This window comes from Diplotaxodon limnothrissa, linkage group LG23 (assembly GCF_057381915.1).
Source record: "Diplotaxodon limnothrissa isolate DT_005_m linkage group LG23, D_limnothrissa_male_GT1.1, whole genome shotgun sequence".
Classification (NCBI taxonomy): domain Eukaryota; kingdom Metazoa; phylum Chordata; class Actinopteri; order Cichliformes; family Cichlidae; genus Diplotaxodon; species Diplotaxodon limnothrissa.
This window is the reverse complement of record NC_140617.1, coordinates 10,328,742-10,344,986: the sequence shown is the minus strand read 5'-3', so window position 1 is coordinate 10,344,986 and position 16,245 is coordinate 10,328,742. Positions and strand designations below refer to the sequence as shown.

General features: G+C 43.9%; 1 protein-coding gene across 1 annotated transcript in view; it reads right to left on the bottom strand.

The window, feature by feature from the left end:
* Positions 1-9,313: 9,313 nt before the first annotated feature.
* Positions 9,314-16,245, bottom strand: part of plcxd1.1 (phosphatidylinositol-specific phospholipase C, X domain containing 1, tandem duplicate 1) — a 7,735-nt gene continuing 803 nt past the window's right edge. The window contains exons 2-6 of the mRNA XM_085348128.1: positions 13,602-13,744; positions 13,246-13,374; positions 10,306-10,461; positions 9,648-9,831; positions 9,314-9,558 (exon numbers count right to left, since the gene is read on the bottom strand). Of these exons, the coding sequence (XP_085204254.1) occupies positions 9,314-9,558; positions 9,648-9,831; positions 10,306-10,461; positions 13,246-13,374; positions 13,602-13,744 (857 nt within the window). The remainder of the gene's footprint in view (positions 9,559-9,647; positions 9,832-10,305; positions 10,462-13,245; positions 13,375-13,601; positions 13,745-16,245) is intronic.

Below are 16,245 nucleotides of genomic sequence, written 5' to 3'. Positions count from 1 at the left end.
ACAGCTGTAAAGCTGTAAAGCTGCTGGTCATGATGTCGGTTTGCATATGTGGTGAGAGGGAAACATGAAGATGAAACCAGGAGATGTCCTTACTGAATCATCAGAGCTGAACAGGTGATGGAGAAACAGGTTTACCTTTTAGGTGACATGAATGAGTTGAAGTTATGAACTGTTTCTGAGAGATAAATAACACCAGGATCCTTTTTTTATGTAGCTGACAGCTGGTAACTGTGCAGGGGCGGGTCTAGCAAAGTGTTGCCAGGGGGCCAGGTAGGGCATTAACAGGGAGAGGAGGGCACAAAGAAATACTTTTCTTTTTTATTCTCATTTAAAATATCTAGCTTTTATTAAATAATTATCTGAATCTTGCGAAGAAAGTTTTTATCTGACGTAAAATGTATAGAAATCATACATATACCAAAAAGACTGTACATCACTGTCACAACAGCATTTGTTTTCATTCAAAGGCTTTATGGCTTTAATACCTGGTGGGCCAATCTGTAGTGAAAATGCCCAATTTTTTGTCCCAGTCCAGCCCTGCAGGTTAATACTGGCAGTGTCACCATGCCAGCTGACTGCATTTCATCATCAGCCAGTGTTGTTCTCAATATTACCAAAGTAAGGCAGCATATAAAGTATTTACTTGCTTTCAGGTTTTATTCAAATGTTAGTCTTTTCAGTTGTTTCTCCACTTTTTTCCTGTTTCAAAATCAAACACCAGTTTGTGAGAAGATTATCTTCTTTTTTTTTTTTTTTTTTTACAGGCATTGGTTTTGCATTGGAATTGGCTAATTTGCCAATTGTATGTTACAAATGTTCGTATTTTAATATTCAAAAATGTTTTTGCCCAAAACATATGTGCACTACATGTCAGTAAAAATACTATGCAAATATTGATGTCCTTGAATGCTGAATAAACACTGACTGATTGTATCTCTTGTACTTAATCAACACAGTATCTAAACACTTTGCACCGTAGTGGTTAAAATCTCATTCTAATAAGGTTACGGTTATTAGGTTTACAGGGTTATTGAATTATGGTTAACGGTTGGTAGAATTGTTTTTAACATTATCTGCCAATTACATCTGCCACCCTTCTCCAAATCTGTGCCCCTACCTGGCCCCCCCAACAAAAATTTTCTAGACACGCCACTGCCTGACATATCTCTTTAAATGCATGAATAAATGTATGAATGCTTTAATGGTGTTCGTCGGAAAGGGAAGATGTGTACCTGTCCTGGAAATCAGTTCAAAACCAACTTCTGATCAGTTCAAGCTTTGGGAGCACAGCTGGCTGGGGCACTTGAACTCTGACCTGATGCTGCTGATCTTGCCAGTAAAAAAAACGTAGAGATTTTTCACGGTCATTAGCTTTAGACATTACAGCTTAGGTTGTGTTTATTAACGTTATCCAGGGTCAGGCCTCTTTTATGAACTGGTGAACATGGAGATTGGTGTTTTCCAACTGTACTCTCCTTTTTGATGATCCAGGTCGAAGGACTGATGACTGTGCTATCCAAAATTTAAAAAAAAATAACGTAGTCACAGAGATGTGAAAAATGGGATGTAGAGGAGCTCCCATCAGACAGGCGATCTGAAGCGAAGCAGCAGTGGCTGTGAACCTGTCAGACTATGTGCAGGGTAGGAAGACCTGGAACCACGGAGCAGACAGAGGACAAGGGGAGGCTCGGATAATAAACACACAGCAGATGATAAGGGGCGAGGAAACAAGTGGAAACAGGTGGGAACAAATCAGGGATAACGAGACAAGGAAAGTTAAACCAGACACAAGGACAAGAAACAAGACCACCAAAGTAAAACAGGAAGTAACAGATGACAGACTCAAACAGGAGAGCTTAGTTTAACACAGAGACGAAAGACAAACAGGAAGGAACAGACTGGGAGCACAGGATGGATTAACCCACGGATCCCGGGAACAGACGCTCCCAACTAAATAACAAAAGAAAGTCACATCCACAAACACAAAAGCCCGAGACACTCCGTCTAATACATTGTAAACACTGCAATAGTTACACCCTTTTGCACACGCTCTACAGTAAAATAGCAAATGACAAAGTTCACAGGCTAGAGTTAAATGTCAACCACATATATTCCACCTCTGTAATATTCTCACCACTGTTATATTCTTTGTCAGTAGTCTTAATGTTTATAATTGAGCGATTTGCAGTGTTGGGAAGGTTACTTTTGGATTGCAGATTATACAGAATACATGCCCCAAAATGTATTTTGCAACGTATTCCGTTACGTTACTCAATGAGAGTAACGTATTCTGAATACCTTGGATTACTTAATATATTATCATGCTTTTTACAACTAAAATGAGTAATAGGGTGGACATTAGGCAAGGCTGCACTTTTTGCAGCGATCTAGTATAGAAAACTTTTCCATGCATAAAAGAGGTCCGCGGCTCTGAACCATAGTAAAGGGACCTCTGGCTAATACGGCCGAAAACTAGCTTTACTTTGTTGTCTGGGTAAACGTTGCTAGCCAGAGACAGAGGGAGGCGTTGAAAGGCTGCTCCAGCGGAACTTATTGTTTCGGAGGAAAACAGGAACACAGTGTACAGTCGAGTCTTAATGGCTTACTTACAACTGGGCTTGTCAGGCACTCTTTTTGGCTGCAGTGGTTATTATTATATTTACATGCTTCCGGCTCACGTTTCTGCTCAGTGACAAGTCGTACTTTTCCACTCACCTTTTTCTCCCTCCCTCACTCACAGACACATAACAGGTATGGCAGTCCATTCTCCCTGCAGCACGGACTACACTGCCCATGAAGCTACATTATTTAGGGCTATGCCTGTAACACTCTGCTATTGCTTTCATATTAAATCATTTTAAAAAATATCTCTTCAAGTCATTATGAGACATGAAATTGAGACACAGGCATTTGAGCCTCTTAATGCGTGTTTTGTTTGGGTTTCCAATGGTGTGGAATTACCAAAAATAGAGAGACCATAGCCTAACATATGAAACAGGAAAAGACCACCGTGTAATCCCTTTATTTCAACAAAGTAACTGTATTCTAAATACCACCCTAATAAACTGTAACTGTAACGGAATATAGTTACTCATATTTTGTATTCTAGATACATAACGGCGGTACATGTATTCCGTTACTCCCCAACACTGGCGATTTGTATATATTAGTGCTATTTCTTCAATTTGTAAACTTTGTAATATATTGTATTATTTCATTAGTTTAGTCTGTTACTGTTACTGTCTTGGAGCAATTGTAACCCATATAATTTCCTTAGGGATTATTGAAGTATTCTGATTCTGATGTCACAGACAGACCTGAGTAAAATCCACTCTCTGGGGTCAATAACACTGAATGAAGTAACTTGGCACATCAGAGAATTCACTCAAGAAATCAAACTGAAGTTTAAAGAGTGATGAGTGACATGAGGCGCTCACTTTTCCATTCATACCTACTCGGATCGACTCAGCACGGTTTTCACGGTTTTTCATTAGGTCATAGTTCCTGGTACCTGGTACTTTTTTAGTATCCTAGCTCCAGGGCCGGATTCCAAGCAAGAATGAGTTCTGAGCAGGTACTAACATGTGGTTGTCAGTCTGCATGTCACCGATTGGCTGGTCAGTGGCATCACTCGATGAGTCATGACAGCATCTCCTCTTTTAAACTCATCAACGAGGAAACAGCTGCATAAAACAAGGCACAGTAGGTATATTCCCGCCTCCAAGGCCACCTTTGTTGTAGTTAGATGCGTTGGAATGACAACGACCGCTCAAATTTGTGTCAGGATACAGACAGCATTTCTGAGACATGACAAAATTATTTATGACAACATCTACTGTTAAAATGATTATTTAGCCTGTGTGCACAAAAATGGTCGATATGACATTTTTTAATCACAGTTACCGGTAAAGTGGAGGTGGCTGCTATTTACACCAGGAAACTGGGTGTAGTGCAGGGGTCACCTCTCAGGGGTGGCAATTCAGCTATTTGACTCATGTTACAGCAGCTCAAGAGTGAATGAACATGGTGCAATAAAAGTGGTTTTAGGAGTTTTTTTTTAATAAAACTAATGACCTACAAATTCTATTCAGGTGTATTGCAGCAAGGACACCTGTAAAAGTTTCACGACACTGGCCCTCGAGAACTGGAGTTCAACACCTGTGGTGTAGTGGGAAGAACAAAAGGAAGAGTGAAGCTGCAGAGTGTGAGGAGCAGTGTCAGAGTGAAACAATTTAAATCGCCACCTTCAGGCTTTTTATTCCAGTTTGTGCAGCTCATGCTGGGGCTTCAGTTATGCTGCTGTAGTTTTGGATCATTTGCAGATGATTTTTCAAAGACTTGCAGACTGTTAACATTTAACTTAAAGTTTCTCATTTAGTAGCATGTGTGTGTAAGATGGGTTTTCAGTGTAAAGCATTAACTTTTAACATCCGAGCACGACCCAGCCTGGTGTTGTGGCGTTGGTGAAATCATTGGCGCTGGGTATAGAGAGTACGCACCGAAAAATTAGACCTGCATCTCTTATCATTGTAAAAGCTGTGTTGAATTAATTCAAAGCCATTCATAAATATAAAATGTGCTAAACTAATGTTTAATTTCACTTTAAAATAAATGATTAAACAGTTCACAGCCACAGTGGAAATCAAAAGTGAAGCAAACCTTTTTAACTGTGGGAAAACCCATGTTTATTCCACAGCACAGCCTGGTGGAAAAGCTGTGCAGGACACGCCTGCAGACATGAAAAGCTGTCACTGTGGGACTCCTGCAGGTGAGCACGAAGAAGCAGAGGCACTGCAGATCATCAGCTGAACAATGACACTGTGCTCCAATTTATGTCCCTAAAATAACGTTGTAGTGATTTTAGCACCTCAACTGGGAATTCAAGAACAAATGTGTTGTGTTATTTCCACAGTTCTGCACTCAGCATAGACATTGTGGTTTAGCAGAATTAAACCACAGCTATGGCAGAGCAGCATGGTAAAAGGCGGTTATACTGACTGAATGATGACACCATCACAGGAAGCTGCACGTCAGTAGCAGTAAAGCAGAGATGCGAGGTACACAGTGTGCTAATGTTTCATAGACACACACAGCATTTATTATTTCTGTAACAGTAGTCACCTTGAGGTGCTTTGTATTACAAAGACCCTACACTGATACAGAAACACTGAGACGACCCCCTGTGAATGAGCAGTCAGCTCTAAATTCACTGCTCTAAATTTTAAGTGAAGATGCAAAGAAATCGTGCTGTAGAAATGGATTCTGAAGTGTCTCCTGAGCAGTCTCTATATTGTTGTCCCACAGTTCGTCATACATGTCTTCTTCCACTGTGGATGAACATTTTTGTAAATTAGAACCTTCTGTTATGTAATTCAAAGCTTTGTCTGCATGTGAAAGCGTTCAACCCAAGCACATCTTTGCAAAAAGAAGGCTCATATATCGTGTTTCAGAGTGCAGTGTATGAAACAGTTGATCTCTTTTATGACTCCACTGGTGAACAGGTGACTTTGGGATGTCTGTGCACCATCCTGTTCACACTATACTGAAGATCTAGTTTCACATGTTTAATTCAAATCTGGGTGCCTTCTGCTCTTTGTGTGAGACACAAGGAACACAACATCGCAAAGTAATGTGGAAATACAGCTTAGCTTCTTATTGAAAGGAAGAGGATGGTGTGGGAGCTCTCTCTTCTGCTCACGCTGAAGTTCATGTGTAACATCTGCACACTGACCCATCATCAAGTGACAAAAACATCTGCATCAAACTGTCTTATATGGAAGGAAAATCCTGTAGATGAATATATATTTGTTTTACTGAGGCAAAAAGCGAAATATAATGAGTGAGGTGTTTTAACATGATCCACATTACAGCTGGCCCCAGGATTTCAGTTACACCATTTAAATCAATCAAGTGAGCAATGCGTCATATTTAATCACGTCCAGAGTCGAGGTCTGGCAGCTGCGATTGGTTGTTCTAGCTCTGACAGTCTCTGAATAACTGAGACTGTTAATATAAAGTATTGAAATAGAATAACTGTCATCTTCAGTGAAGCCACACAGACTGCATCTTCTGTCCTCCTCCTAAATTAAAAAAAAAACTCAGTTCGGCAGCTCTGCAGTGATAAGAAACTGAAGTGTGTCCACTTCCTGATTCTCCAGGAATTCTCTTTTCTACAGATTTATAATACAGTCTTCCAAGTTAGAAGCTTAGATATGAACTGAACTGTCAGTCAGTATGTTCAGTTTTATACCTGTGCTGATTTCTGTCAGGCGTTTTCTAACACACACCTGGATAAACGATTCAGCGGAGGCAACTGAACTGTCCATGAGCATGAACTCAGTTACAGCCTGCTGGCTCATTCTCAGAATCTCCTCTCTTGCATCAATTCAGTTCATTTCATTTCAGTTGGTGTACAAGTGGAGACGCGTGGGTTTACCGCCCAGTTATTGCCACATGGCTTCAGGAACATCACTGATATAGAATGTGTCCGTTGAGTCTTTAGTTCCTTGGAAGAAATCCACCATGACATAAGAAACCAACTGTGGCTGTGATGTTTATGTACCGCCTCCACCCCCTCAGGCACATGAAGGCCTAAAGGTAGGCTGTGGGATTTTGTGAAAAATGGTGTAAGAATACTCATTGGCCACCTCATGAGAAAAAAGTATTTGAACTCTCAAAGAACCAGAGACAGGAAATATATCTGTGGGCTCATGTTTAAGCTCATGTGTAAGCTCGTGTGTAAACTCAAAACATGTTGGAGCCAAGTTTTATCATAAGGGAGTGGCAGAAAAAACCTGTGGGACGGGTGTTTGTTTGACAGTGTATGCTTTCACCAGCTTCCACAGCTTTCATTTTCCAGGTAGCATCATGATCTTCAGAGGACAAAGTAGTTGAAGTACTAAGTCAATTTTTTACTCTTTAAGTGAAAAAATACAGTAGTAGTAGATACTAGTAGCAGTAGAAGATTAGAGTGTTTTCTACCAGCTATTATATATATTAAAAAAAAAATCATGAGTGCATTAGATTAATGCACTCAGCTTTAACATCTGTTATGCTGAGCACAAGCAGAGACAATCAAAAAGAATAACAGAGATCTAGTTGTGGCTGCATTATACCGATATCTGCCTCCCACTGCTAAGAATGAGTTTGTCCTGTTTTTGCATATTTACATTTTTCAGACCATCAAATTTGAATATTGGACAAAGATAGTGATGAAAGTTATGTAAACCTACCTGCCCTGTGTGCAAAAGTAACGGCCCCTAAACCTGATAACTGGCTGTTCCACCACCAAGTATTTGTGATGCCTTCAGTGAGTCTTTCATGTCACTGTGGAGGAAATTTAGCCCACTCTTCTTTGCAGAAATGCTTTAATTCAGACACATTAGAGAATTTTCCAGCATGAACGCCTGTTTAAGGTCACAATGAAGCAGCTCAGTCTGATTTAAGTCCAGACTTTGACTCCAAAACATTCATTTAGTCTTTCAGAGTCTTTCAGCGAATCAGAGGTGGACTTGTTGCTGTGTTTTTGATTAACTGTCCTGCTGTATAAGCTCTATCAAAAAGAAAAGTTCAGAGTTTTAAAGGTTTTGAAGGTTCCGTCTATCATTGTACTTTTAAAGCCACACGTCCATTCACAAGCTGATTACAATGACAGCTGTCACTTGTGTCATTCCTTATATGTCGTGCACCTGTAACTCAGTTTGCATTAGCTCTGTGTTTCAGCTTTTAGGATGATGATGAACTTCAGTCACAGGAAACCTGAATAAAGGAGATCCAGAGGAGATGGACGGGATCAGCAGGGGGAAGAAAAAATGAATGATGTAACAAACATATCAGATTTTCTGAGCTCCGTGCTCCTTTCCTTCACCTCATGACACAGAAAGTGGTCAGGAAAAGACAGAGCAGTCACACTGCGCCCTGCTGGCGAAACCCTGCAGAGGGCAGATCACTCCGGCTGAGTTCAGCTGTAATGGGAAAAACCTCTCACACTGTGCTGATGAGTCAGGGAACAAAAAGAGGATTTTCTTACAAATGCTTGTGTTTATTGGAAAAGCTCATGTCCACAGGCACAGCGGCACAGCATCATTGGGAGGAAAACCTCAATCTACTGGCTAAATCAGGCTTTAGTAGAACAGTCGGGGCTGTGTTCATGCAAATATGTTTTCCATGCAGTTTGCATAAGTTTCAAATCTCTTCTACATTCTCTGTGGTTAAATACGAAATAATATTGCACACACAATATTATAAAAGAGTACAGTCACGTGTGCTCGCTGAATTCGTTGTGCTTATTCATGGGTCATTTCAAAATAAAATCAAGCAGCAGCTCCCATCTGACCCCTCACAATAAGCTGATTCTTTCAGATTATTTACTGATGCCACACATATCTTTACCTTCATACCGGGAATATTTTACACTCATGATTACTTTCATAAGTGCACATGAACCCGTCAGGGCTGAAAACACATTTAAGCTGCATCTCGATACATGCTCAGTCATCCAGGTAAAGAAATACCAGTAAAGTTGATTCTGTTCATCTGGATGCTTTCAGTGGGAGAAACGTTTTGTCCTCATCCTTCTTCAGTGAGAGTTTAGAGACTTCTTCAGTCTCAGCTGACTGCAGGTCTCCAACCTTATAAACAGTACCTCTGCACAATGACTGAAACCAGCCCACTGAATGAACACTGGGCTGTTTCTTCCAGATGGACAGAATCAACCTTTTGGGACATTTAAACTGTGTTTCAGACTGCAGCAGTTCGACTTTGTGAAGATGTTTCAGCTCTTATCCAGAAGACACCAGGTGTTTAACGCCACTCAGTTTAACTCTGCAGACCTCTGAACTCTGTTCCTCATCTCTGAGCAGCTGTGAGCAACAGTGTGACGATCTGTCACAGTTTAGGTGCATCCTGGGTAAATTTCAGGCTCATATCAGCAGGTGGGACAGGGGAGAGCAGGTGAAGGCTCGCTTGTACGGTAGGGTCATGTTGCAGCTGACTGTGAGGGGTTCGGATCGATCTCACGCAGCACGACCCCGCTCTAAAAAGCCTACGCACTGGATTATTTGTAGAATTATTGCTCCGGTCAGCGTAACGTGAGTCCGGCCACGGCGCTGCCTCCAACATTGCATAAATAATGAGGTGAGTGTAAACAAACAGTGCAGGTCCAAATACCAGAACGTCTGTTTTCAAGCAGCTTAAAGGCTGAAACGTCCATGTCTGAACAAATATTCAAGTATTATTGTGTCACCGCTAACAAAAAGGCCTGTGTGCTTCTCATGCTGTGGTTCATGTTCTCCTCAGGCCACGCTTGTTACAGTCACGAGGACCGCTTCAGAAGCTTCTGGTTCAGCGCCACGACGGTGGGCACGAAGCAGCTCTCCGAGACGAAGTCGCCGGCGATGATGTTCAGCGAGCCGTCCTCCTCGCCGGGCGTCTGCTCTTTGACCCAGCCGAGCAGCGTCGGGTACGTGGACATCACCAGGTCCTTCAGGGACTCAGTTGGGTGGGTGCAGATGTACTTCAGGTCCTCCGTCAGATTAATCCCCGTCACAAAGAAACCTCCTGAAACACACACGCACACACGGTGAGATCCAGATGGTGAATGTGTTTAATCCTCACCTGTCTGACATCATGACTCGTCAGCAGGTCACCTGGTCTCCTGTTTTGTTGCTTCATGCGTTCAAACTCATCAATCAGAGCCTCGGCTTTGCATTTGTTGGCCCACCAGTATGGGATGTCCGGCCACAGCTCAGTGTGCCGGCGCTCCGTGCTGTGCTCGTAGGACGCGATCACCTGGTAGCCCGAAGCCCAGAGCTTACGAAGAGTGACCTCAGCCTGAAAGCAACACATCAGAGCCGTGAACGCCTTAATAATCCAGGTAATGCAATCACCACGGCTCCCATAATCCTCCCTAAAAGTTTAAATAAACCCCACCAGGCTCTTTAATATGAGTTAAAGGTCAAAGAAGTACACTTAATGGAAGTCCACTTTTTTGATATATGAAGTTTGTGTACAGTCGGTTTTAATGTTTGCACATTTTGTGGGCGGAGCTAAACTGGAGGAGGCATAAATGGATGGATGAATCCTCTCTGTGGTCACGTCCAGGTGTTTGATACTGACACTGGCTGACTGATGCGTGTGCGACTGCCGTGAAATGGGTTCATCCAGTGTGAGCTATTTAACAGGAGCGCCCTGTCAGCACCTCTGCTGTAAATCTGTAAAACAGGATACTTTGGGATTCTGTGCCGGCTTCACCCTTACAGTTAGAAACCTATGAGATGTTTCAGGAAACAGGAAGTGCATCCGTACCTTTTTGGGACAGAGTTTGGAGGCAAACACGGTACGTATGGTGGTGAGCAGCACCGCGTGGAGCTCCTGGCTCAGGCCGAGGAAGTGGCTGAAGGAGAGGACGACCACCTCTTTGGGATGGGCGTCCAGCCACTCTCGGATCTCCGTCAGCACTGTCTGTCAGAGACACAGGCGAGCTCAACCCTCACACACCAAAATGAACTTCATCCCGCCCACGTGCACAGCTGATTTGACGTGTTATTGCTGCCATTTTGTTCCTAATGATGTAGTCCTGCTGTTTTCAGTTCCTGCTTTAAAACACGCGTGTGGGATTGCTCATGTCAAACATAGTCAAAGTTTCTAAAAATGAGCTCAGTGTGTGTGCAGTAATCCCTGAACACTCAGATTAACATAGGGATACTCTTACTCTGTGTGTGTGTGTGTGTGTGTGTGTGTGTGTGTGTGTGTGTGTGTGTGTGTGCTCACTTCCAAAGACGGTCTGTCTCTTATGGAAGTTATCACAGAATATCACAGAATATCAACCAAAGACGCAGAACAAACCTGAAAGGTATAAACTGGTTTTCATGTCATTGAGTGAACGCGTATTAAAGGAAAGCAGCAGGACCAGACGGCATCCCAGGTCGTATCCTAAGAGACTGCGCATACCAGCTAGCTCCTGTGTTCACTGAGATATTCAACATCTCTTTATCTCAGTCGGTGATCCCCACATGCTTCAAAGAGTCCATTATTGTTCCTGTCCCGAAGAAACCCCACCCTGCTTCTCTCAATGACTATCGCCCTGTAGCCCTCACCTCAGTAGTGATGAAGTGCTTTGAACGCCTGGTCAGAGACTTCATCATTTCTTCACTACCAGACACACTGGACCCACTACAGTTCGCTTACCGTCCAAATCGTTCCACAGACGATGCCATCTCTCATCTCCTCCACACATCACTCACTCACTTGGACACTAGAAGGGGGAATTATGTTAAAATGCTCTTCATAGACTACAGCTCTGCATTTAACACCATAATTCCCTCCACACTCACCACCAAGCTGGAGCATCTGGGACTCACCACAGGCAGTAAGGATGGGCGGACATGTCTCAGCCTCCACCACTCTCAGCACTGGAGCCCCCCAGGGGTGTGTTCTGAGCCCCCTGCTGTACTCCTTGTACACATATGACTGTGTGGCCACTACCAGCTCCACCACCATCATCAAGTTTGCTGACGACACCGTCGTGGTGGGCCTGATCTCTGATAACAGCGAGACGGCCTACCTGAAGGAGATTAGGAATCTGGAGAACTGGTGCCAGAGGAACAACCTCCTTCTAAACGTCAGTAAGACAAAGGAGCTGATAGTGGACTTCAGCACTAAGCAGGAGAGGAACTACCAGACCCCCGTCATCAACGAGTGCCCAGTGGAGAGAGTGGACAGCTTCAAATACCTCGGAGTTCACATCACGCAGGACCTGTCATGGTCCTGTCACATCAACACCGTGGTGAAAAAGGCCCGACAGCGTCTCTACCACCTCAGACGCTTGAGAGACTTCCAACTGCCCTCCAAGGTGCTCAGGAACTTTTACTCGTGCACCATAGAGAGCATCCTGGCGGGAAACATCTTAACCTGGTTCGGGAACAGCACCATGCAGGACAGACGAGCTCTACAGAGGGTTGTGCGGTCAGCTGAGCGCACCATCCGCTCCGAGCTCCCTGACCTGCACTCAATCTACAGCAGGCGGTGCCGGACCAAGGCCAGGAAGATCGTGAAGGACCTCAGCCATCCCAACAACAGACTGTTCTCTCTGCTGAGGTCAGGAAAGCGATTCCGCTCCCTGAAGACCAACACAGAGAGACTGAGGAGGAGCTTCTTCCCGCAGGCGATACGGTCTCTCAATCACACCACCACACAGTACTGACCCACACATATGGTTCTTACACACACACACTGGACATTCTGGACATTGTTTTTGCACAACACTGGTCACTATATTCTTCATTTCCGGTTAATACTTGTACAGCTGCTGTTATTGTGTATATATTTATTTATATTTAGATTTCTTCATACATTCTTATATAGTTCTATATTGTGTATTGTGTATTTTGTTGTACAGTTATTTTATTTTCAACTTTAATTTATATATTTTATCTTATTCTTTCCCAGTTAAATTTACCCTTCATTCTAATTTGTGTTGTACAGTTATTTCATTTTTAACCTTAATTTATATTTTATTCCTTCCTAGTTAAATTTACCCTTTTTAATTTTTCATATTTATTTCCTATCTTATTCATAGCCTTTCCTTTTTTGTTTTCTTTAGGTCACGAGCAGTTGTCCAAGCATTTCACTACATATCGTACTGTGTATGACTGTGTACGTGACAAATAAAATTTGAATTTGAATTTGAAAACGCGACTCAGCACTTTCTGTCAAGCTTGTGATTCACATGTTCACTGCAAACTTCATGCTACTTGCGGTGTCATCTGTGACTGTCGTTAACAAGCTCCTCCCACCACCTTTCTCAGGATCATCCTCACTTTAGATTTCTGAATAATCGCACTGACAGCTTCACCTTCTCTCCTGTCGCTCCGTCACCCTGGTGCAGGTCTGCAGTCCTGCCCCTGACATCCGGTGACAGCTCTTTGGTCTTGCAGTCTGTGGACAGCGGTGCTTTATTCGCACACCGAGCTGAGATCAGGAGTATCTGACTGGGTGATTGTGCTACGTGGGCCACACAGCCATTCTGTGGGCGTCTGTAGGGGATCAAATACTTATTTCAAACTGAGTTTCTGGATTTTTGGTTGATATTCTGTTGCTCTCTATTGAAACATAACTTTCTCTGTAAGCTGTGAAGAAGAAAGCTAAAAGCCAGAATGGATAACCATGAAGCCCACAGAATTCCAAATCTAAACCTGTCATGGATTTAGCATCTGTTTGCATATGTGTGACCGGGCTGTGAGTCACCTCCACAGTGAGCGTGGTGTAGACGCCATGGTAGAAGTACAGGTGTGTGGAGCTGTCGTTGGGCCTGTGTGCAATCCTCAGGTCGCAGTACCTCACCCCACAGTCCAGCTGATGCTTTATACAACACTCCTGAAACATGGAGGACACACAACTCATCACAGCAGGTCCGGCTTTATACACAAGAAGGACTAACACAGGTACAGTTACAGCCTGTCATCACATTGTGCTCCTCCTCCCCACTGTCACCGTGAGCTGCTGGTAGAGGATCGTGGGATGGCTGGGTTTCTCTCTGATACTGTACAGTGTAATCCGCCTGAGGCGACAGCTGTTTCAGAACAGTGCTGTAAAAGTATTACCTGGGTTTTTGCCCACTTGTACACAAATGGACGAATGAGGGGCTTCATGAATTTGTCGAGCTTCTGCAGCATGTCAGGCTGCATGAGGTCGATGGGAGACCTGTCGTCCGTATCCAGGCAGTAGGTTATTGCATTATGGCTGCCTGAAAGGGACAAAGATAATCCTGAATGTTCCACTTGGCCCTGACAGACTTCCTGCACATACACTCAACAAAAATATAAACGCAACACCTTTGTTACTGCTCCCATTCCCCATGGGATGGACGTAGAGACCTAAAATTCATTCCAGATACACAATATAACCATCCCTCCCAAACAGTGGTCACAAATCAGTCCAAATGTGTGGTAGTGGGCACATCTGCTATATTGAGATAATCCATCCCACCTCACAGGTGTGCCACATCAGGATGCTGATCTGACATCATGAGTAGTGCACAGGTGTACCTCAGACTGCCCACAACAAAAGGCCACCCTGGAATGTGCAGTTTTGTCTCACAGCAAAATGCCACAGATGCCACAAGCAATGAGGGAGCGTGTAATTGGCATGCTGACAGCAGGAATGTCAACCAGATCTGTCGCCCGTGCATTGAATGTTCATTTCTCAACCATAAGCCGTCTCCACAGGCGTTTCAGAGAATATGGCAGCACATCCAACCGGCCTCACAACCGCAGACCTCGTGTAACCACACCAGCCCAGGACCTCCACATCCAGCAGGTTCACCTCCAAGATCGTCTGAGACCAGCCACCCAGACAGCTGCTGGAACAATTGGTTTGCACAACCAAACAATTTCTGCACAAACTGTCAGAAACCGTCTCAGGGACGCTCAACTGCATGCCCGTCGTCCTCATCGGGGTCTTGACCTGACTCCAGCTCGTCGCCGTAACAGACTTGTGTGGGCAAATGCTCACATTCGATGGCGTCTGGCACGTTGGAGAGGTGTGCGCTTCACGGATGAATCATGGTTCACATTGTTCAGGGCAGATGGCAGCTGAGAATGTCCCAGTTCTTGCATGGCCAGCATACTCACCGGACATGTCACCCATTGAGCATGTTCGGGATGTGCCTGACCGGCGTATACGACAGCGTGTACCAGTTCCCACGAATATCCAACAACCTCGCACAGCCATTAAAGTGGAGTGGACCAACATTCCACAGGCCACAATTGACAATCTGATAGACTCCATGCGACGATGTGTTGCACTGCATGAGGCAAATGGTGGTCACACCAGATCCTGACCGGTTCTGGGTCCCCAGACCCCCAATAGCACAAAAAACTGCACATTCCAGGGTGGCCTTTTGTTGTGGGCAGTCTGAGGTACACCTGTGCACTACTCATGATGTCAGATCAGCATCCTGATGTGGCACACCTGTGAGATGGGATGGATTATCTCAATATAGCAGATGTGCCCACTACCACACATTTGGACTGATTTGTGACCACTGTTTGGGAGGGATGGTTATATTGTGTATCTGGAATGAATTTTAGGTCTCTGCGTCCATCCCATGGGGAATGGGAGCAGTAACAAAGGTGTTGCGTTTATATTTTTGTTGAGTGTATGAAGCTGTGGATCTGGAGCTTCTCCAACCCCCAAACTGAGCCCAAAACCTTTAAAGTCACACAATAAATACTGTTTTTGGCACGTGTGTGTAAAAAGGTGCTTCATCAATGTCTTCATTTATTAATCAACCATTTTTAGCAGCTGAAACGACCGAGTCAGCACATGTATGATCCTTGTTAAAGCCGCTGTTCCTGTTTCTCTGACAGATATTTCAAATATTCAATAAAACCAGGAAAATGTAACTGAGAAAATGAATTTTCATTTTACTGCTCGTGACAAATCCGAGCTCATGTGGAATTTGGCGGGGGCGACGTGCCCTATAAGTTGGGATCGAGCAACAAAAGCGTGTGAAAGTCAGCGGTGCTAAAGAGAAGATCAAAAGTGAGCTGGCAGCAGGTCGGTCACGTGATCAGGTAGAAAAAGATCATCTCAGAGATGCGGAGCTTCTCAGAGGTTCACAACCTGTTTCAGAATCGCAGTCCTCGCTGTGAACATCTCATCATCTACACAACATGACATCATCAGCACACTCGGAGGATCTGGGGGAATCTCTGTGCGCAGGCTGATGACTGTAACCTTCAGCAGAAACACTGCTCTGTGATAAATCTGTGCACGGCTCAGGAACACTTCCAGAAACCAGTGTCTTCAAGCAGCTCGGCATGCCGTCCACACATGCAGCTACAGCTCCGTCACTCCGACACGAAGCCACGTGTGACCATGATGGAGAAACGGCACTGCCTCCTCTTTAAAATGGACCAAGACAAAGAGGAAACTGATCTCATGTCGTGTCTTAGTCTTGAAAAGATCCACTGCTCCATCCAGAACCAAAAGGGTACATTTGATTAAATCTGGGGTCTTTTTCTGACAAACCTCTCTAACCTTTAATTTAAGGATGTTTCTGCTGACTAACTGATTTGCTTATTCCATAGAGGTCCAATGTGTGTCCGTGTTAATGGGAATGTGAAGCTCAGTGGTGTTGCAGCTAACTTCTGCGTGGTTTGTAAGAAAAGGGTTTGTTAGTATCAATCGCCCCTCCTGGGTTGTCTTTTTCTGTTTCTGTTTGTTTGTTTGTTTGTTTTCTTT